The 15,586-nt window shown below is 54.7% G+C and overlaps 1 protein-coding gene across 3 annotated transcripts in view; it reads left to right on the top strand.

Annotated features, from left to right (window-relative positions):
- The window catches only part of GFRA2 (GDNF family receptor alpha 2), a 100,496-nt gene that overhangs the window by 79,328 nt on the left and 5,582 nt on the right, over nucleotides 1-15,586 (top strand). For all 3 annotated transcript variants that reach the window (XM_011939796.1, XM_011939798.1, XM_011939797.1), the window contains 3 exons: nucleotides 6,546-6,655; nucleotides 7,794-7,934; nucleotides 9,924-10,096. In XM_011939796.1, the coding sequence (XP_011795186.1) occupies nucleotides 6,546-6,655; nucleotides 7,794-7,934; nucleotides 9,924-10,096 (424 nt within the window). The remainder of the gene's footprint in view (nucleotides 1-6,545; nucleotides 6,656-7,793; nucleotides 7,935-9,923; nucleotides 10,097-15,586) is intronic.

Below are 15,586 nucleotides of genomic sequence, written 5' to 3'. Positions count from 1 at the left end.
TAACTGTGAACCTTCTCCAGTTGTGGTTCAAAGCATTGATTTTTTTTTTTTTTTTTTTTTTTTATGGCCAGGCCATGAAGTGGGAATATTTAAAGCTGAGACTAGGAGGTGAGGTCTGAAAGGTACCCACAAGCCCAGCTCTGAAACCTGTGCTGGTGGCCACATTCTCAAACTTCAGCCTGCCTCAGAATCACTGGGAGGGCTTGTTAAGGTGCAGATTGCTGGACTCTGCTCCTACAATTTCAGATATTGGTTGTCTAGGGCCAGGCAGGGAGACGGGGGTGGAGCTAGAGAATCTATATTTCTAAGAAGTTCCCAGCTGATATGATGTTGTTCTGCGGACCACACTTTGAGAACCAGTGACCTATAGAAAGTCCACCTGTACCCCCGCCAATCTGGATGACTTCTGCTTGTGTGGTTTGATCTTTGCACACTCAGCCCTGCTCTCTTTCCCTTTGCTGGGGGCTTATGTACTCATCAAGTTGTGTTGCCAGGTGGGTGTGGTGGCTCACACCTGCAATACCAGCACTTTGGGAGGCCAAGGTGGGTGGATCACTTGAGGTCAGGAGTTTGAGACAAGGTTGGCCAAGAAGGTGAAACCCCATCTCTACTAAAAATATAAAAATGAGCCGGGCATGGTGGCGCACACCTGTAATCCCAGCTATTGTGGGTGGGGTGGGGGTGCTGAGAATCACTTGAACCCGGGAGGTGGAGGTTGCAGTGAGCCGAGATCGAGCTGCTGCACTCCAGCGTGGGCAACAAAACAAAACAAAACAGAAAAAAACAGTGTTGCCAGATCCAACAAATAAAAATATTGGATGCCCTGTTAAATAAATACTCTGGGTAAAAAAGAAAAACTGTTTAGTGTAAGTATTTCCCAGATATTATGTGGGACATACTTATGCTAAAAAAAAAAATGCATTGTCTGAAATTCAAATGAACCTACACGTTCTTCGTTTAATATGGCAACCTTTTCATCCAACTGGGTGTCTCTCTCTGTCTCTGTCTTTCTCCCTGTCTCCTGCTGCTGCTTTCCTGCAACTGAACAGGCTACAGCTGCCAAGGAAACACGCCCAGAGAGGGTTTATGTTTTCCGGACATATCCACCTGCTGCCCTGAGCTCAGTTGGCAGACTTGGCTTGGTCTCAGCCGAGATGGACTTGGCTCCTCTTCATTTTGGTTCTCTTGCTGGCTCTCTGTTATTTTTTCTATCTGTTTCTCTTTCTCTTGCTGTCTCTGTCATGCCTTCTTTTATGTCATCTCTTCTTTTATGTCATCTCTCATATGAGGGATTTAAAAGGCAGGAATCTGCAAAGTGATGGGACTGATCCAGGAAAAGTCTGTTCTCAGCAGTAAGACTGGAGTCCAGGAGTGACCTCCCGGTGTTGGAGGAGAGTGACGTTTGGCCTAGAAAGGGCACAGAGATCACCAGCAGCATGCCTTATATTATGAAAAGGATAACATTTGCCTTGGAGAATTTTGCCTAGCAGTGCTGAGGCGAGGGGTCATGGCTGGAGTGGGGCAGTGTCCAGGGCTTGAAGGAAATTGACACTACATGGTCTGTAATGCTGGCAGAGGGAGCCCACTACTGTGGGCTTGATCACACATGGAGGGGCAGAGAGAAATTCGAGCAATCAAAGGCTTCCTGGAGCCTTGGTCTTGGACTCTGTGTCCTCCTAAATAGCTCCATTTGTCACTTTCTCTTGCCAAGGCTGCTGGACGCAGAGGATGGAGAAATGGAGGAACAGAAGGCTTAGCCGCTTCTCTTCACTTTGCTGTCCCCTTTGCTGTCTGCCGGCCTTAGGCCTGTGTTCTCCCCCTCCTTTTGCTATGAATAGCTCTCCAAGGCCCTGGCACCAGCAATCAGGCCTGCTTTCAAAGAGGTAGGTCATAACCTCAGAGGAGTGAGGAGGTGCTCTTGTCAGTGGTCACCTGGGGCCTAGCCAAGGGGCCCTGTGTGCATTGCCCTGCTTTAAGGGCTGTGTTCCTCTTCCTGTGTCCCCAGCATGACGTGGAGAAGGACAGTGGGGTCAGGAGGCCTTGGTTTCCAGTAGCCTGGGGCACGGTAAGATGGGAGAGCAAGAGGGAGCCCCATCTCCTTGATGCATTCACTTGCCCTGTGTGGGACCCAGATCCACGTTGCAGGATCAGTGGGTCTGTTTTTCCTTCTGTATCAGATACCAGGGAAAGCTGATCCTGCTGTGCACTTGCAGCGGCAGGCACAGCGCTAGGCAGAGAAGGAAGATGAGGATGATGCCTCCTGTCTCTATCGGGTGCCTGCCATTCTGAGCGCCCTCACACACTGTCTCCTTAGCTGTCTTTTGCAGCCCAAGTGGGGAGGTTGGCAGGCGTGACTCTCCCTGTTTGTTCATTGGGGACACTTAGCCCCAGAGACATGACAGGCCAGCCCAAGGTCACACAGCCAGTGAGCGAGGGATGGAAGGTGGCCATGCGACAGATACCCCCTCCTCTCCCAGTGGCTGGGTCTGCCCCTCTCCTCTTCTCTGAGGAGTCCCTCTGGCCAGCCCCACCTTGGTCTGGATACTTTCACCTTCTGTTTCCTGACTGGCTTCCTCTACTCCTGCCTCTCTCCCTATGGCCTTGCTTTCCTTGTGGCCCATCAGGGAAATATTTGGGATTCCCCAAAGGCAAAGCAGCAGTAGCCATGTACTCCCCATTCATGCTGCTGTTCCTTCTCCAGCGTGTGGGGCTGGAGACATTTGAGAAGCTGCATGGATGGTGAGGCCAGCTGAAGTCCTGAGGGTTCCCAATGTCAGGGATGGGAGAACTGGCCTTGCAGGAGGGAAGCAAGGCTCCCTGTGTGCTGGGTGGGAACTGCGTTGCCTGGGAGGCTCCCAATACCTGCAGAGAGTGTGTGGGCCCTCCGGTCTGCTGTGGTGGGCAGTGTGCTCCCCCAGGGAGATAAGCAAGCCGTGACCTCCCACTGCCCCTGTCCGTGGCCCGCCAGGCACGCTACCCTGGCTTCCTTAGCTGGGATTTCCTTTCTGATTTTGTATCCACGCTTGCCATTCCCATCTTTTATCTGTTAGTCACACGTCAGGGCTCGATGTGTATTTGGAGAAAGGATGCATGGCTATCTACCCCTCGTCCCTGCCCAGAGGTGCAGCTGTGGAGGATACGGATGAGGAGATCAATGGAGTCTGCCACTCTGGGAGTGTGTGTTCTAGTTGGAATAAATCCAACAGGGAAAAATCAGGAACTCCTCGTGCAATGAAGCTTTCAGTTGCCTGGTCCAGGCTATGTATGTATAGCTAGAATATGGAAATGGAAGAAATCCACACAGCTAGGTAGGAAGGGCTTTGTGGGGAGGAACTGGTGGTGGGGCAGGAGACAGGTGAGCCTGATGTGCGATGGCCTGGCGTTAGAATGGACTCCTACATTAGAGCTAAGACCTGGTGCTTGGATGCCCTTTGGTGGGGAGAGGATGGGAACCAGCGGCTTTGCTCATTATCGAGTGGCCTCCTTGTCCCACACCCTGAAGGAGCTAGGTCCTGCCTTTATCTTCTTGCCCCCCCTGCAGCCCACTCCGGTGCTGGGACCTGATCGTATACCCTTAGCTTCTTCTGGAGGGAGACATTTGGCCAAAGCAAACTGTGAAGTCTTTGAAAGGGCTGCATTTGTTTCCTGGGGCCGCTGTAGCAAAGTACCACAAGCTGGGTGGCTTACAACAGAAGTTTATTCTTTCACTTTTCTGGAGGCCAGAAGTCTGAAACCAAGGTGTTAGCAGGGCCTTGCTCTCTCTGAAGCCTGAAAGGGAGTCTGTTGCATGCCTTTTGCTTTCTCTTAGCTTCAGGCACTGCGGCAGCACGAGCATTCCTTGGTTTCTGGCTTCATTGCTCCTATCTCTGCCTCTGCTGTCTCACGGCATTCTTCCTGTGTGTCCATCTCTTCCCTTCTGATGAGGGGACACCGGTCGTTGGATTTAGGGCCCACCCTAATCCACTGTGACCTCATCTTAACTTGATTACATCTGCAAAGATCTTATTTCCAAATAAGGTCATGCTTATAGAGCCTGGGGATGAAAACTGCAACTTTTTTTGGGGGGTGGGGCAAGTTCAACTCAACAGATTTTGTCTCTAAATCCCATCTACCTGTTAGAGTCTCCGTCTATTCTCAAGCCACCTCTTGGGTCTCTGGAGGTCTGGGACATGGAGACCCCCCCTTCCCCTCTCACAGCACTCTCATTTGCTGGCTGCGGAGGGGGATGGGTGTGGGTTTTGACATTTGAGATGGAGTCGCTGCCTGCAGGGGTGAAGGATTGCTTGGCAATGCTGCTGCTGCTTGTTTTGAGGAAGTGGAGGGTGCATTTCTGGGCAGAAGAGAAGGCAGAGAGAACTGCAGATTTCCTCCTCTTTTCCTGTGGAAGACATTGCTTTCCTGAGGTGCAGCATGATGGCTCTGGAAGGGCCTTCAAGGACTCCAGACAGGAGCACTGGGACCTGCCAGAAATGGTGCCCACCTTGTTGGAGCTCTAGACTTGAGTCTTGGCTCCACTACTCAGTGACTCTGATCTTGGGGGCAAAGTTGTTTAGCTTCTCTGAGGCTCAGCTGCTTCATCTCTAAAATGGGATAATAATAACTGCTTGTCAGATCTCACGGAGCATTTGTGAGGGTTAAATAATAAAAGATGGATATGAAAGTACCTTTTAAACCATCATTGTGATAAAATACACATAACAGAAAATGTACCATGTAAGTGTACAAGTCAGTGGTGTTAAGTATACTCACATGGTTCTGGAACCTTCACTGCCATCCATCTCCAGAACGTTTGAATAATCCCAAACTGTTAAAGTGCCATTTAAAGTGCTAATTAGAGTACTTTTTATTCATTTGATACATAAGAAACTGGAGTCCCTGAGAAGCAGGGAACTCGGGCACAGTTACCCAGTGAATTAGGGCAGAGCTGAATCGACTCTTGGTTTGGTGCCCATGGCCTTCTCTCAGCCTGCCGGGGCCTGGGACACATCCCAGGAGGGTTTCCTTCTTCTCTCAGACCCATCCCTCAGGATCACGGGGGCCTCTAGAGAAACAAATTTGTCCAGTGGTGGGACATACTCAGCCCGTGCCGTGCCTGCATGATGGGGGCCCCCTGAGCAGGCACCAGCACCTTCTCGTGGAAAGCCTGCATTCTCTCTCCTGGCTCAGGCTGGCTCAGTCCCTCTCAGCCTCCTGTCTCTCTCTGCCTCTACCTGTTCCTTTCTCCAATGGGACAGGGTTCCAGTGGAGAACCAGGGGAGCTGAACCTGGGGTGAACTTGGAGACGGCTTCATGAGGTTCCATATGTGCAAAGGGTGTGGACAAGGGATTTGGGTGACCCGGGTTCTGGTCCATCCTGTAGCCAGCTTGTCAAGTCACCGTAGAATTCTCATGGAGTGCACGGTGGTTGAAGTCCTACTGTGTGCCCATCATTGGGAAATATCCATGAACAGACCTTATTACTAGCTACTTGGAGCTGCTGTGAGACACAGTTGATGTGATACGTAAGGGCTGTGTGTGTGTGGCAAAGGACACTCACCTGTAGAAGGTGACCATTGTCACTTGACATGGCAGAGAGGGGAGCATCCTCTCCCAGCCCAGGCTGATGGTAATATTCCTGGCCAGGGCCCAGGGCAGGAGGAAGAGAAAGGAATGGAGATCGCCATGCATACTAGACTTGGATGCCCTGTGCTCCGTGGAACCTTCCATGTCTAGGTCTGGAGCTGAGGTCTGGGGACAGACCGAGCTCAGACACTGTCTGACTTCAAGTGGCTCATGGCCCAATGGGGAGCATAGAGCTGTGCACAAGGAGTTTTGATGCAGCGTCATCGATGCTGACAGAGGGGAATGGGTGATGGCGTGTTGTGGTCACCAGGGGAAGGGAAGGCCACTTCTGCCTGGTGGGAGTAGGGTAGGGGACTGGGGTAGGGGTGGAGGGATGGCAGAGGAGCCTTTGCTGTGGCTTAACGCAGAACAGACCAGTGGAGGATGCCCGTGGCATGTCTCACCCAGGGAGACTCTTTTGCCTCCCTGGCCACTGGCTTCCTTGACCCTCAGACGGGTCCTATGAAGCATCTAGGGAAGGGACTATTCACTCATTTTGCAGGTGAGATTTTGCAGTGCTGGGTTAAAGCACCTGGGCAGGCTCATCCAGGACTGCAGCCCCACAGAATGTGGACCCCGCTTTCCTGCCTGGGGTCCAGGCATTCTCCGCAAACCCACCCGGCTCCTCCCTGTGTTCCTTTGCCTAAAAGAGCCATTTAGAGCAGGCTGTTTCTGTGCCTTGTGGGGTCCTTTGCATCAGCCAATCATTCAGTTTTTCTTAAGCCGCACTATGTGCCTGTCTCTCCGGGAAATCTCTGTCCTCAAGGAGCTCATAGCTTGAGCCCCCACAAAGACTTGGTTCCCCCGACTTTCCTCCCCTCCCTCTTCCTGGCTTCTTCCACCCTGGGAAGCTGCAGGGAGGAGATGCCACTGGCAGGACAGAGGAGACAGAAGGCAGCCAGACTGAACCGCTTTTCTCCATTGCATCTTCTCCCCGCCACCAGGTCCCGGCTGGCCGACTTCCATGCCAATTGTCGAGCCTCCTACCAGACGGTCACCAGCTGCCCTGCGGACAATTACCAGGCGTGTCTGGGCTCCTATGCTGGCATGATTGGTAAGCTGTTCCTGCACACCTGGGTTCTGTGGGTCTTTGCTGTCCCCATCTCAGCAGGGCAGGGGCCACAGCCCAGCTTAGGGCCAGCCAGGGGAGACAGCCTGAATCTGGCCTTCTCTGCAGCAGATTCAGAGAGAGCTGTGAGGGGAAACCAGCGGAAAGGCAGTTCTGTAGCAAGGAGGAGGACCCAGCTGTTTATCATGTGGGGAGGAGGGCCCTTGGAGCCTTCTAAGCTTTTGAAATAAGAAGCAAAGGTGGCCGGGGCAAAGGTGGCCGGGCATGGTGGCTCATGCCTGTAATCCCAGCACTTTGGGAGGCTGAGACGGACGGATCACGAGGTCAGGAGATTGAGACCATCCTGATGAACACGGTAAACCCTGTCTCTACTAAAAATACAAAAAAATTAGCCGGGTGTGGTGGCATGCGCCTGTAGTCCCAGCTACTCGGGAGGCTGAGGCAGGAGAGTGGCGTTGACCCGGGAGGCGACAGAGCTTGCAGAGAGCAGAGATCACGCCACTGCACTCCAGCCTGGGCGACAGAGCGAGACTCTGTCTAAAAAAAAAAAAAAAAAAAAAGAAGCAAAGCTAACATTTGTGGCACGGTTCTGACATTCCAGGCTCTGCACTGAGCAGTTTACATGGCCTGTCTTACTGAATTCTCCCAACAGCTCTTGCCAAGGGGTTGGTGATATCTCCATTTTATAGATGAGGAAACTGAGGCTGTAGAGAAGCTGAGTGACTTGCACAGGCTCACCTCGCTGATAAATGTCGGCACTGGGGTCCGATCCCAGGACATGAGCCTCATTCACCCTGATTCTAGAACACTGGCTGCTTGTTGGTGAAGGAGAAAGCACGGGCCCACACTCTGGGAGGGGCTCCAGGGCATTTTCTCTGCCTTCCTGGTGGCGAGGGGCCCAGTGTCCTCTATGCTGCTGGCCCCTGTGCCCCTGCTGACCCCATGGACCCTGGGATAGTCATGCTCAGAGTCAGGAGTGTGATTGGGATGGATGTGTGTTTGGGGGCCAGGTGAGAGGATGGGTACCAGGCCTCTGCCCTGCTGTGCCTGGGGTCGGTCTGTGGGCCCAAGGGGAAGGCCCCACTGCACCTCTCTCCTCTCCCCCACCTTTCTTCCTGCCCAGGGTTTGACATGACGCCCAACTATGTGGACTCCAGCCCCACTGGCATCGTGGTGTCCCCCTGGTGCAGCTGTCGTGGCAGTGGGAACATGGAGGAGGAGTGTGAGAAGTTCCTCCGGGACTTCACCGAGAACCCGTGCCTCCGTAAGTTCTGGATGTTCTCCCCAACCCCAGCAGCCCCTCCCACCCCTCCTGGAGTCTGTCCTAACCATTCCCATTTCCTTCCGTGGGGATGGCTGGTGATGTATATGAGGCTTCTCCGCCATGGGTATTGCCCATGGGGACCTTGGGTTTTGAGCTCTTGGAGATTCACACCAGAACTCTCAGTAGGCCAGCCTCAGTTTACCACCAGAGGCCTTGAGCCTATGTCAAGCCTGTTATTTGGTCTAGTCCGTTACTGGGACAGCTTCAGCCAGGTTCCTTTGGAGACTGAGCCCTCTTATGAGGCTCGCTGGCGTCTGTCATACCTCCCTTTAATGAGTTTGTTTGCCCCTGGAATCGACTTCCTTTCACATCGTCAAACTCCTAACCCAAAAGCTAGAGAGACTTTAGCCACAGTCTAGCTCAGTCTGCCTTTGATCTTTCCAGCCCAACATCCATTGCCACCCATGCCCACCTGAAGGTTTCTTCCCTGTTTCCTTCCCTCCTTTATTTATTCTGTCCATCTCTCCATCCTTCTGTTCCTCCCTCTCTGTGTGGCACTGGAGATTCAAGGATCCAAGTCATTGAGGAGGTATAGCCTGATGGAGGTAGACTGAGAGGGGTCACTCATGATCACAGTTCAAGTGAGCTGCTCTAGAGGAAGGGTCTGCACAGGGTTCTTGAGGAGCCCAGGGTGGGGATGCCCAAGTCAGCCAGGAAGAGGAGGGAGGCCCCGAAGGCTTCTTGGAAAATGTATCTGTGGATGCCTAGCTGGACATCGGTCAGTTGAAGAGGCAGGGGGTGCCTGCCAGTCCACCCTGGGCAGAGGTCCTGGGCTCCACAGAAGACCATGGCGGGTAGAGGAAACTGCCAATCATATAGCCTTGCTACATAGCAGAGTGGCAAGAGTTATCTGGACAGGTAGACAGCATCCTTGTCGTGCAGGGCCTTGTAGGCCTGAGGCATTTAGATCTTCTTGTCCTGCAGGGGTGACAGTGGTGGTGTGGGTGTTTGAAGGAATGTCAGCAAGGGTGTGAGATCAGATCAGCATTCCAGAAAGCCAATCTGCCTGTGTTGTGAGGCAGTGGGGGTCAGAGGGAATCAATTCCGACAGGTGACGTGACACAGGCCCATCAGAAGGCCATAGTAGCTGCTTACAGGGGCACAAATGGTGGCTGTGAACCAGAGCAGTGGGAGGGGAACAGTGATGGGAAATGGGGTGGAGGGATCTTTAGGAGGTGGGCTCAGCGGGCTGCCAGCAGGTGTGCAGGGAGGCACCATGGGTGACCCTCAGAATTCTGACATGGGGGACCTGGGTAGATAAGAGATGATACCTTCAAGGCTGCAGTATGAGGGGTCAGAGGGAAAAGAGCGTTGACAAGGGTAGGAGGAGACACCTAGCTCAGGCTTAGACATAATGAGTTTGAGATGCATGTGGCACGTGGAGGCGGAGATTTTCTGGGCACCTTTCTGGATGGTGTGGGAGGAGCAGAGACCACCCAGGGAGAGAGAGCCTGTGGTGTGGAGCAGGCAGAGGGCTGAATGTGGGGCCCCTGCATGCCAGGGTGGGGACCTGGGAACATCTGAGGAGGCACAGGGCCTGGAAGAGCCTGTGACTAGGGAGCTGGAGATGAGGAGCTTCGGGAGGTGTGGCCGGTGGCACCATGCAGAGGAGGTGGCCCCCTCCTCCCCTAGGCTCCCCTGCATCCCACCCCCTTCTTTTTCTCCCTTTTTCTTCTGTGTTCCCCATCATGTACACTTCTTGCTATTCTGGCTTCTTTGTTTTTTAACCTCTCTCTTGCTATATTCTGTAGCTGTGAGACCTTTGTAGGTATCTGAAAAAGAGGTTCAGCAGAGGGAATCTTCCTGTATCATGCCCTGTCCCAACTTCTGGACTATTCCAGGGAAGGGGATGGTCAGGGTGAGGAGCAGGGACAGGAGTGATGGACGTGGGTCCTGACTTCTCTGCATCTACCCTCACCCCCATCCCAGGGAACGCCATCCAGGCCTTTGGCAACGGCACGGATGTCAATGTGTCCCCTAAAGGCCCCTCGTTCCAGGCCACCCAGGCTCCTCGGGTGGAGAAGACGCCTTCTTTGCCAGATGACCTCAGTGATAGCACCAGCCTGGGGACCAGTGTCATCACCACCTGCACGTCTGTCCAGGTGAGGGGGGTGTGGCTGAGGTGTAGGGGGAGCACCATGGCGCCAGAAGTGGTGTGGGAAATGACTCAGCTCAGGCCGGGGAGGGAGGGTCCTCCCTTTCCAATCAGAGACCCGAGAGGCAGGGAGGAGCTGCCGGGGGTCATTCTTCACCCCTTCCTTCATTTGGGCATTCATCTTGCAAACGTTAAACCCCTGTTACATCACAGTGTTATACTTGCCTGGCAGGCTGTGGGGTCTGAAGAGCAGGCAGTGGGGCGCAGCCTGGGCGCAGGTGCAGGGGGGAACAAGTCCTGGCTGTGTGTGGGGCAGCGAGGCACCCGTCTGAGTGGGGCAGCAGGCTCATAGGGTCAACAGTGCACATCCACAGTGCCAGGATGCAGGCTTGAGCAGGGACCCAGCTTGGTGGGGGTTCAAATCCTTCCTGGGCACCCATTGCAGAAGTGCGTGTGCCTGTTATGGTTAGGGAAGCCCTCCCCTTCTCTTTCTGCCTCCTTCTGCTTCCCTTGTGTGCCCCCCTGCTCAGGAGCAGCTGACTTCCAAGTGCCCTCCTGGCGGCTGGGTGGGGAGCTCTTCCATGTCCTGCTCCCTCCACTTCGCTCCCCTCCTGATTGGAGCTGTGGTGCTGTTGTCACCCTTGGGCGGCTCCTAATGACACTGGATATGCTTGAGTGGCTGTGAGCAGAGGGCTCAGGGTCCTGCTCTGCAGACAATTGCTCAATTTCATGCTAGAGCGGCGGGCAGCTCGGCCAGTCAGGGCTGTGCCACCTGTCAGGTCATCCAGACCTCACCAGCCTCCTGCATGCACCCTTCGTCCTAAGCCCCTTGGGCTGGCCCATCGGGGGAGAGGCTGACTCAAGAGGATGCTGGCAACCTTCCCAGGACTCCCACTGTGCTTCCTTGTGGTTGTAAAGTCCAAAGTCGTGGCTTTGGGACCCCCACTCAGCCCCCTTCACCGTCAGCCCTGATGATTCTGAGGCCCATTTAATTCTTTTTCTCCTGCAGTTTGCCAAGCCATCGGTTACTTGGTTTCTTTTAGCCCCTACTTGGCTTTCTGTGGTCTCACCATTGGGGAACTTGCTCAAATCTTGGTTTGATCTCAGTGGAGATACGGGTGATCTGTATGTGAGATGATATATGCGAAAGTGCTTGGTCAATGGAGGAATGCTGCACACATGTCAGGTGTTACAAATCCAGGGTCTGGGGAGGCTGCCTGGCGGGTGGCTGGAGGCCTGTGGACTAAGTCAGTCTGGGCAGGACAGCTGAGAGAGCCTCCCAGGAGGAAAGGAGGAGAAATAGACCCTCAAAAGGGGTCCAACCACCACCACTCTCTAGGTTTCTTCTCAGAGAAATGGAAGAGGAAGGGCCTCTGATTCAGTTTTAATTATAGTGTTTTGAATGAGCACCTGCTATCCCGTGCTGGGAGCTGGAAGTGTCAAGTGAATAAGCCCTCGCCCCTGCCCTTGGCTTGCCTGGGGCTGGCGTGGGTGCCTTCCCTCCTCCCCAGCCCCCATCTGTCCCCTGTCTCTCAGCTCTCCTAGCTTGGACCATCTCTGATTGAGTGACTCTGTGGTGGCCCTTGTGGGGCCCTTGGGTGTTAGGGGCACCCATAGCTATAGGAAGGAGTCCCTGAGTGATCGCAGGGACCGAGAGCTGAGCCTGGATGGGAGGAAGAGTTGGGGGAGCCTGTATACCCTAGATACAATCTAGAGACAGAGGCAAGATTATTTTGCTGCTCTCTGTCCTTCTTCCTTGGGGGAAGGCTTAGGGAACCCCAGAGATGGTAGCCAGTTGGGTCCCTACATGGGTATCTGTATGTCAGGACTTGAAGGACCCTCCAAGATCTTCCCAAACACAAGCGACCAGAGGCCTGGTGACGACAGCAGCGTGTGCGCAGCCCCACAGCCGGTTGGCAGTCGAGAAGGGCCAGGAACCCTGTCCCCTGGCCACCTTCTGCTTCCTCCTCCTCCAAATCTGCTCCCCTCAAAGGACTTCCCACGGTGGGAGTGGGGCTGTTGAGGAGGGCTGTGGGTGTCTTGGACGCCACCACACTAGAGCCAGGAGCCCCGCCCGAGTTGGCCCTGTGGCTGGTGTCTTAGGTCCTCCTCTCAGAAGTGTCTCCTTCAGGGTGTGGCCCCCTCTCTGGGCAACCCTGCCTGCCTGGGGCTCTGTGGACCTTGGAGAGGCCTGATAGGGTCTGCAGAATGGTCTCTCCTGGAGCCTTCTGGCCCGGCCCATGTTTATTAAATATATACCTCGTCTGAATTCCCTTGCTCTTCTCTCCACCCCACTGGGCTCTAGAGCAGGGAACCTGAGTGTCAGGTCAGTCTTGGACACATGCAGGATGGGTGAGTCAGCTGCTGACCTGCACTTGGCCGGCCGTTCCTCTGAGCAGGACGTCTCTCCTTTCCCTCTCCCACTCCTCGGGTGAGTCAGCTGCTGACCTGCACTTGGCCGGCCGTTCCTCTGAGCAAGACGCCTGTCCTTTCCCTCTCCCACTCCTCTCCGCCTGGTGTGCCCTACCCCGATGTCACCTCTTGGGAATGCCTTCTCCGATTCCACACCAGGTTGCCTTCCGCCTGCTTTGGGCTCCCGCTCTGCTTGTTCATGGCCCCATCATGATGTGTTCTCCTCTCCCCTGCTAGGCCAGGGTCCCCAGAGGCCGGAGTAGCATCTCACCCTCCTGTGTCACCCTGCGTAGCTGGGTGCACAGTGCTTGGCATGGAGTGGGTGCTCCATTCAGGTGGAAAGAGAGACCCTGGAGTCCCCAGTTCATTGGATTTATTGGAACTCCCTGCTGTCCTGGAGGATGGGGTCTGTGTGTTTCAGTGCCCGCAGCTCTCCTCCTCCTCCTGGGTGCCCTCTGTAAGCACAGGACTGGGCAGCTGCGGAGGTGAAGATGTAGGAAGGTTTGTTAGAGACTCTTGGTCTTATGTGGGGCCTGGACCAGGGCAGTGCAGTGGGGACTGGGGTAAGATGGGCAATGGTTGGTGCTTCCCTGGCCATGACCTGCTGTTCTCCCCAACACTCCCCTGGGGCTGCTCTGGGCCCAGAATGCCAATTTGCAGGGCCCCATCAGATCAGCTGGAGTCCTACCTTTCCCAGCACCGGGGAGCCCTACAACACACCATCTCCTTTACCCCCCCCCGTCTCCACCTGCCCAGCTGTGATTCAGACTGCCAATCACATCTTGGGCAAATTAAAAATGAGTTTTGAGACATTGTCCCAAGGCCCCCTCACTGCATGCCTGCTGCCGACTCTGCAGCCAGTGGCCACCTCTCTCTCCTCCCCTCTCCTGCCTGCTCCTGGATGGGTCTCATACCCAGCACACAGGCCTGTGGACCTCAGAGCATGGGACTGAGAGGTCTGTCAGGGCATTCATTCATTGACTCAACAGAAATTCTTATTGCACATCACTACATCGCAGGCACCAAGGCTAACAAGCATCATGGGCCAGGACTCTGGTCCCGGTGCTGGAGGATGGACAGGATGAAGCCCAGATGTCTATGAGGGAGAAGGTGATTTGTGCACCTGCTGCGTGTAGGACTGATAGAGGATGATGGGGTCCAGTGGATGGAGAGAGTGCATTGACTCAGGTGGAGACCAAGGACCCATGGGCGTAGCAACGCCTGCTGCTAGGCCTGAAAAGAATCGGGAGAATGGGTGTGGGGTTGCAGTGGGCAGACTGCCCCAGGTGAACCAGCGGCGGAGCCAAGGCACAGTCAGGACAGCACAGAGTGCTGAGTGGGGGTCTACTGTGCAGACAGGGGGTCTGCTGTGCCTGGTTTTACAAATGAAGTGTTACTGGAACACAACCACACCCTGTCTGCATTGTCTCCTGTCACAGGCAGCCTTGAGTTGTTGTGATGGAGACAATGTGAGAGGTGTGAGTTACTGGGGATAGCCCAGGTCAGGGAGGAAGGCCAGGGGCACTGAGATTTAGGGGCGGGGCCAGGGACAGAAGCAGGGAGCGCTGGAGAGCCGCAGCTCCAGCCAGCAGGAAAGCACTAGACCAGCGAGTCTCTGGGGCTGCCGGCCCAGGCTTTTGGGGTAGGCAGGAGGTGGGCAAGGAAGAGGAGGAAGACAATAATTTCCTTCTCACTTCCTGGGCAACGGAGCGTCCCTGGGAGAAAGCTCTGGAAGGATGAAGCATGCCTTTCCCACTGTCCTTCCTCTGTGTGTGCGTCCTTCCCCCAGTGCCATCTGCAAGAGCCAGTTGTTTAATGCTTCTGGTGGCACCCACAGCGCAGCCCTTGGGGGTCGGCTTTTCCTGGAGTCCCCGTGCTGCTTCCATGGTGGAGGATTTACTGTTAGCAGCCCTGTGTCCTGCCATCCTTGCAGCCTAGGCCTGTGCACTTTGGGACTGGAGCCACAGACACCTCCAGGGGATGAGAGGCTCTGAGGAGGGACGGAGTCAGCCCCAGGCTGTTTCCCTAGACTCTCAGGCATCCTTCTCTCCCCTCTGTGTATTCATCTGCTGTGAAGGCGGTTGCATTAGTCTGTTCTCACACTGCTCATAAAGACATACCTGAGACCGGGTAATTCATAAAGGAAAGAGGTTCAGCGGACACACAATTCTACGTGGCCGGGGAGGCCTCACAATCATGGTGGAAGATGAAGAGCACAGGGACGTCTTACATGGTAACTGGCAAAGAGGGGGCGTGTGCAGGGGAACTCCCATCTATAAAACCATCAGATCTCGTGAGACTTACTGCCATGAGAACAGCACAGCGGATACCCACCCCCATGATTCAGTTATCTCCCAGCGGTTCCCTCCCACGACACACAGGAATTATAGAAGCTACAATTCAAGGTGAGATTTGGGTGGGGACACAGCCAGCCCACATCAGTGGTTATGTGTGAGTTTGTTTCTCCGTTAGAGTGTGAGTCCCTGGAGGGTAGGGAGGCACTGAATTTGAGACACTGGTGGTTTTGGCATCAGAGGTGGCCTCTCTCTCTGCCCCTCACCCCACTGGGTGCCGCTTCCAGAAAAGGTCAGCTGCTGGGCAACACTCTTACCCAAGAGCTCTGTCGCCTCTGGCAGAGACCACACCTTGGGGCAGACATCCCTAGGGGCTGGCCCAGGGAGGTGTTTCACTGTCCCCTGATAATCAGCATCAGATGAGAGGGTACAGTGGTTGTCCTCAGCCCCCTCGCCTCCTACTTTGTTCTCTCCCCGGCCCTCTATTGCCTCCTTCCTCTATTCCCTCTGTCTTCTGTTCCTCTGTCCCCTCCCCTCCTGCTATATTTCTCCCTCAGCTTCCTCCCCTTACCATGCTCTCCCCTCCCCTTTCCCTCTGTCCCCTCTCCCTTTCCTCTGTCCCTTCCCTTTTCCCTGTCCCATCCTCTCTCCTGTGCCCCCTCCCCTCTCCTCTGTCTCTTCCCCTACCCTCTGTTCCCTCCCCCTCTCCTGTCCCCTGCCCTCTCCTCTGTTCCCTCCTGTGTCTCCTCCCCTCTTCCTCTGTCCCCTCCCTTCTCTCCCCTCCCCTCTCC

The sequence above is a fragment of the Colobus angolensis genome, unplaced genomic scaffold (assembly GCF_000951035.1).
Source record: "Colobus angolensis palliatus isolate OR3802 unplaced genomic scaffold, Cang.pa_1.0 Scaffold184, whole genome shotgun sequence".
Taxonomy (NCBI): Eukaryota; Metazoa; Chordata; class Mammalia; order Primates; family Cercopithecidae; genus Colobus; species Colobus angolensis.
The sequence above is the reverse complement of the archived record's forward strand: the minus strand, read 5'-3'. Positions and strand labels throughout refer to the sequence as shown.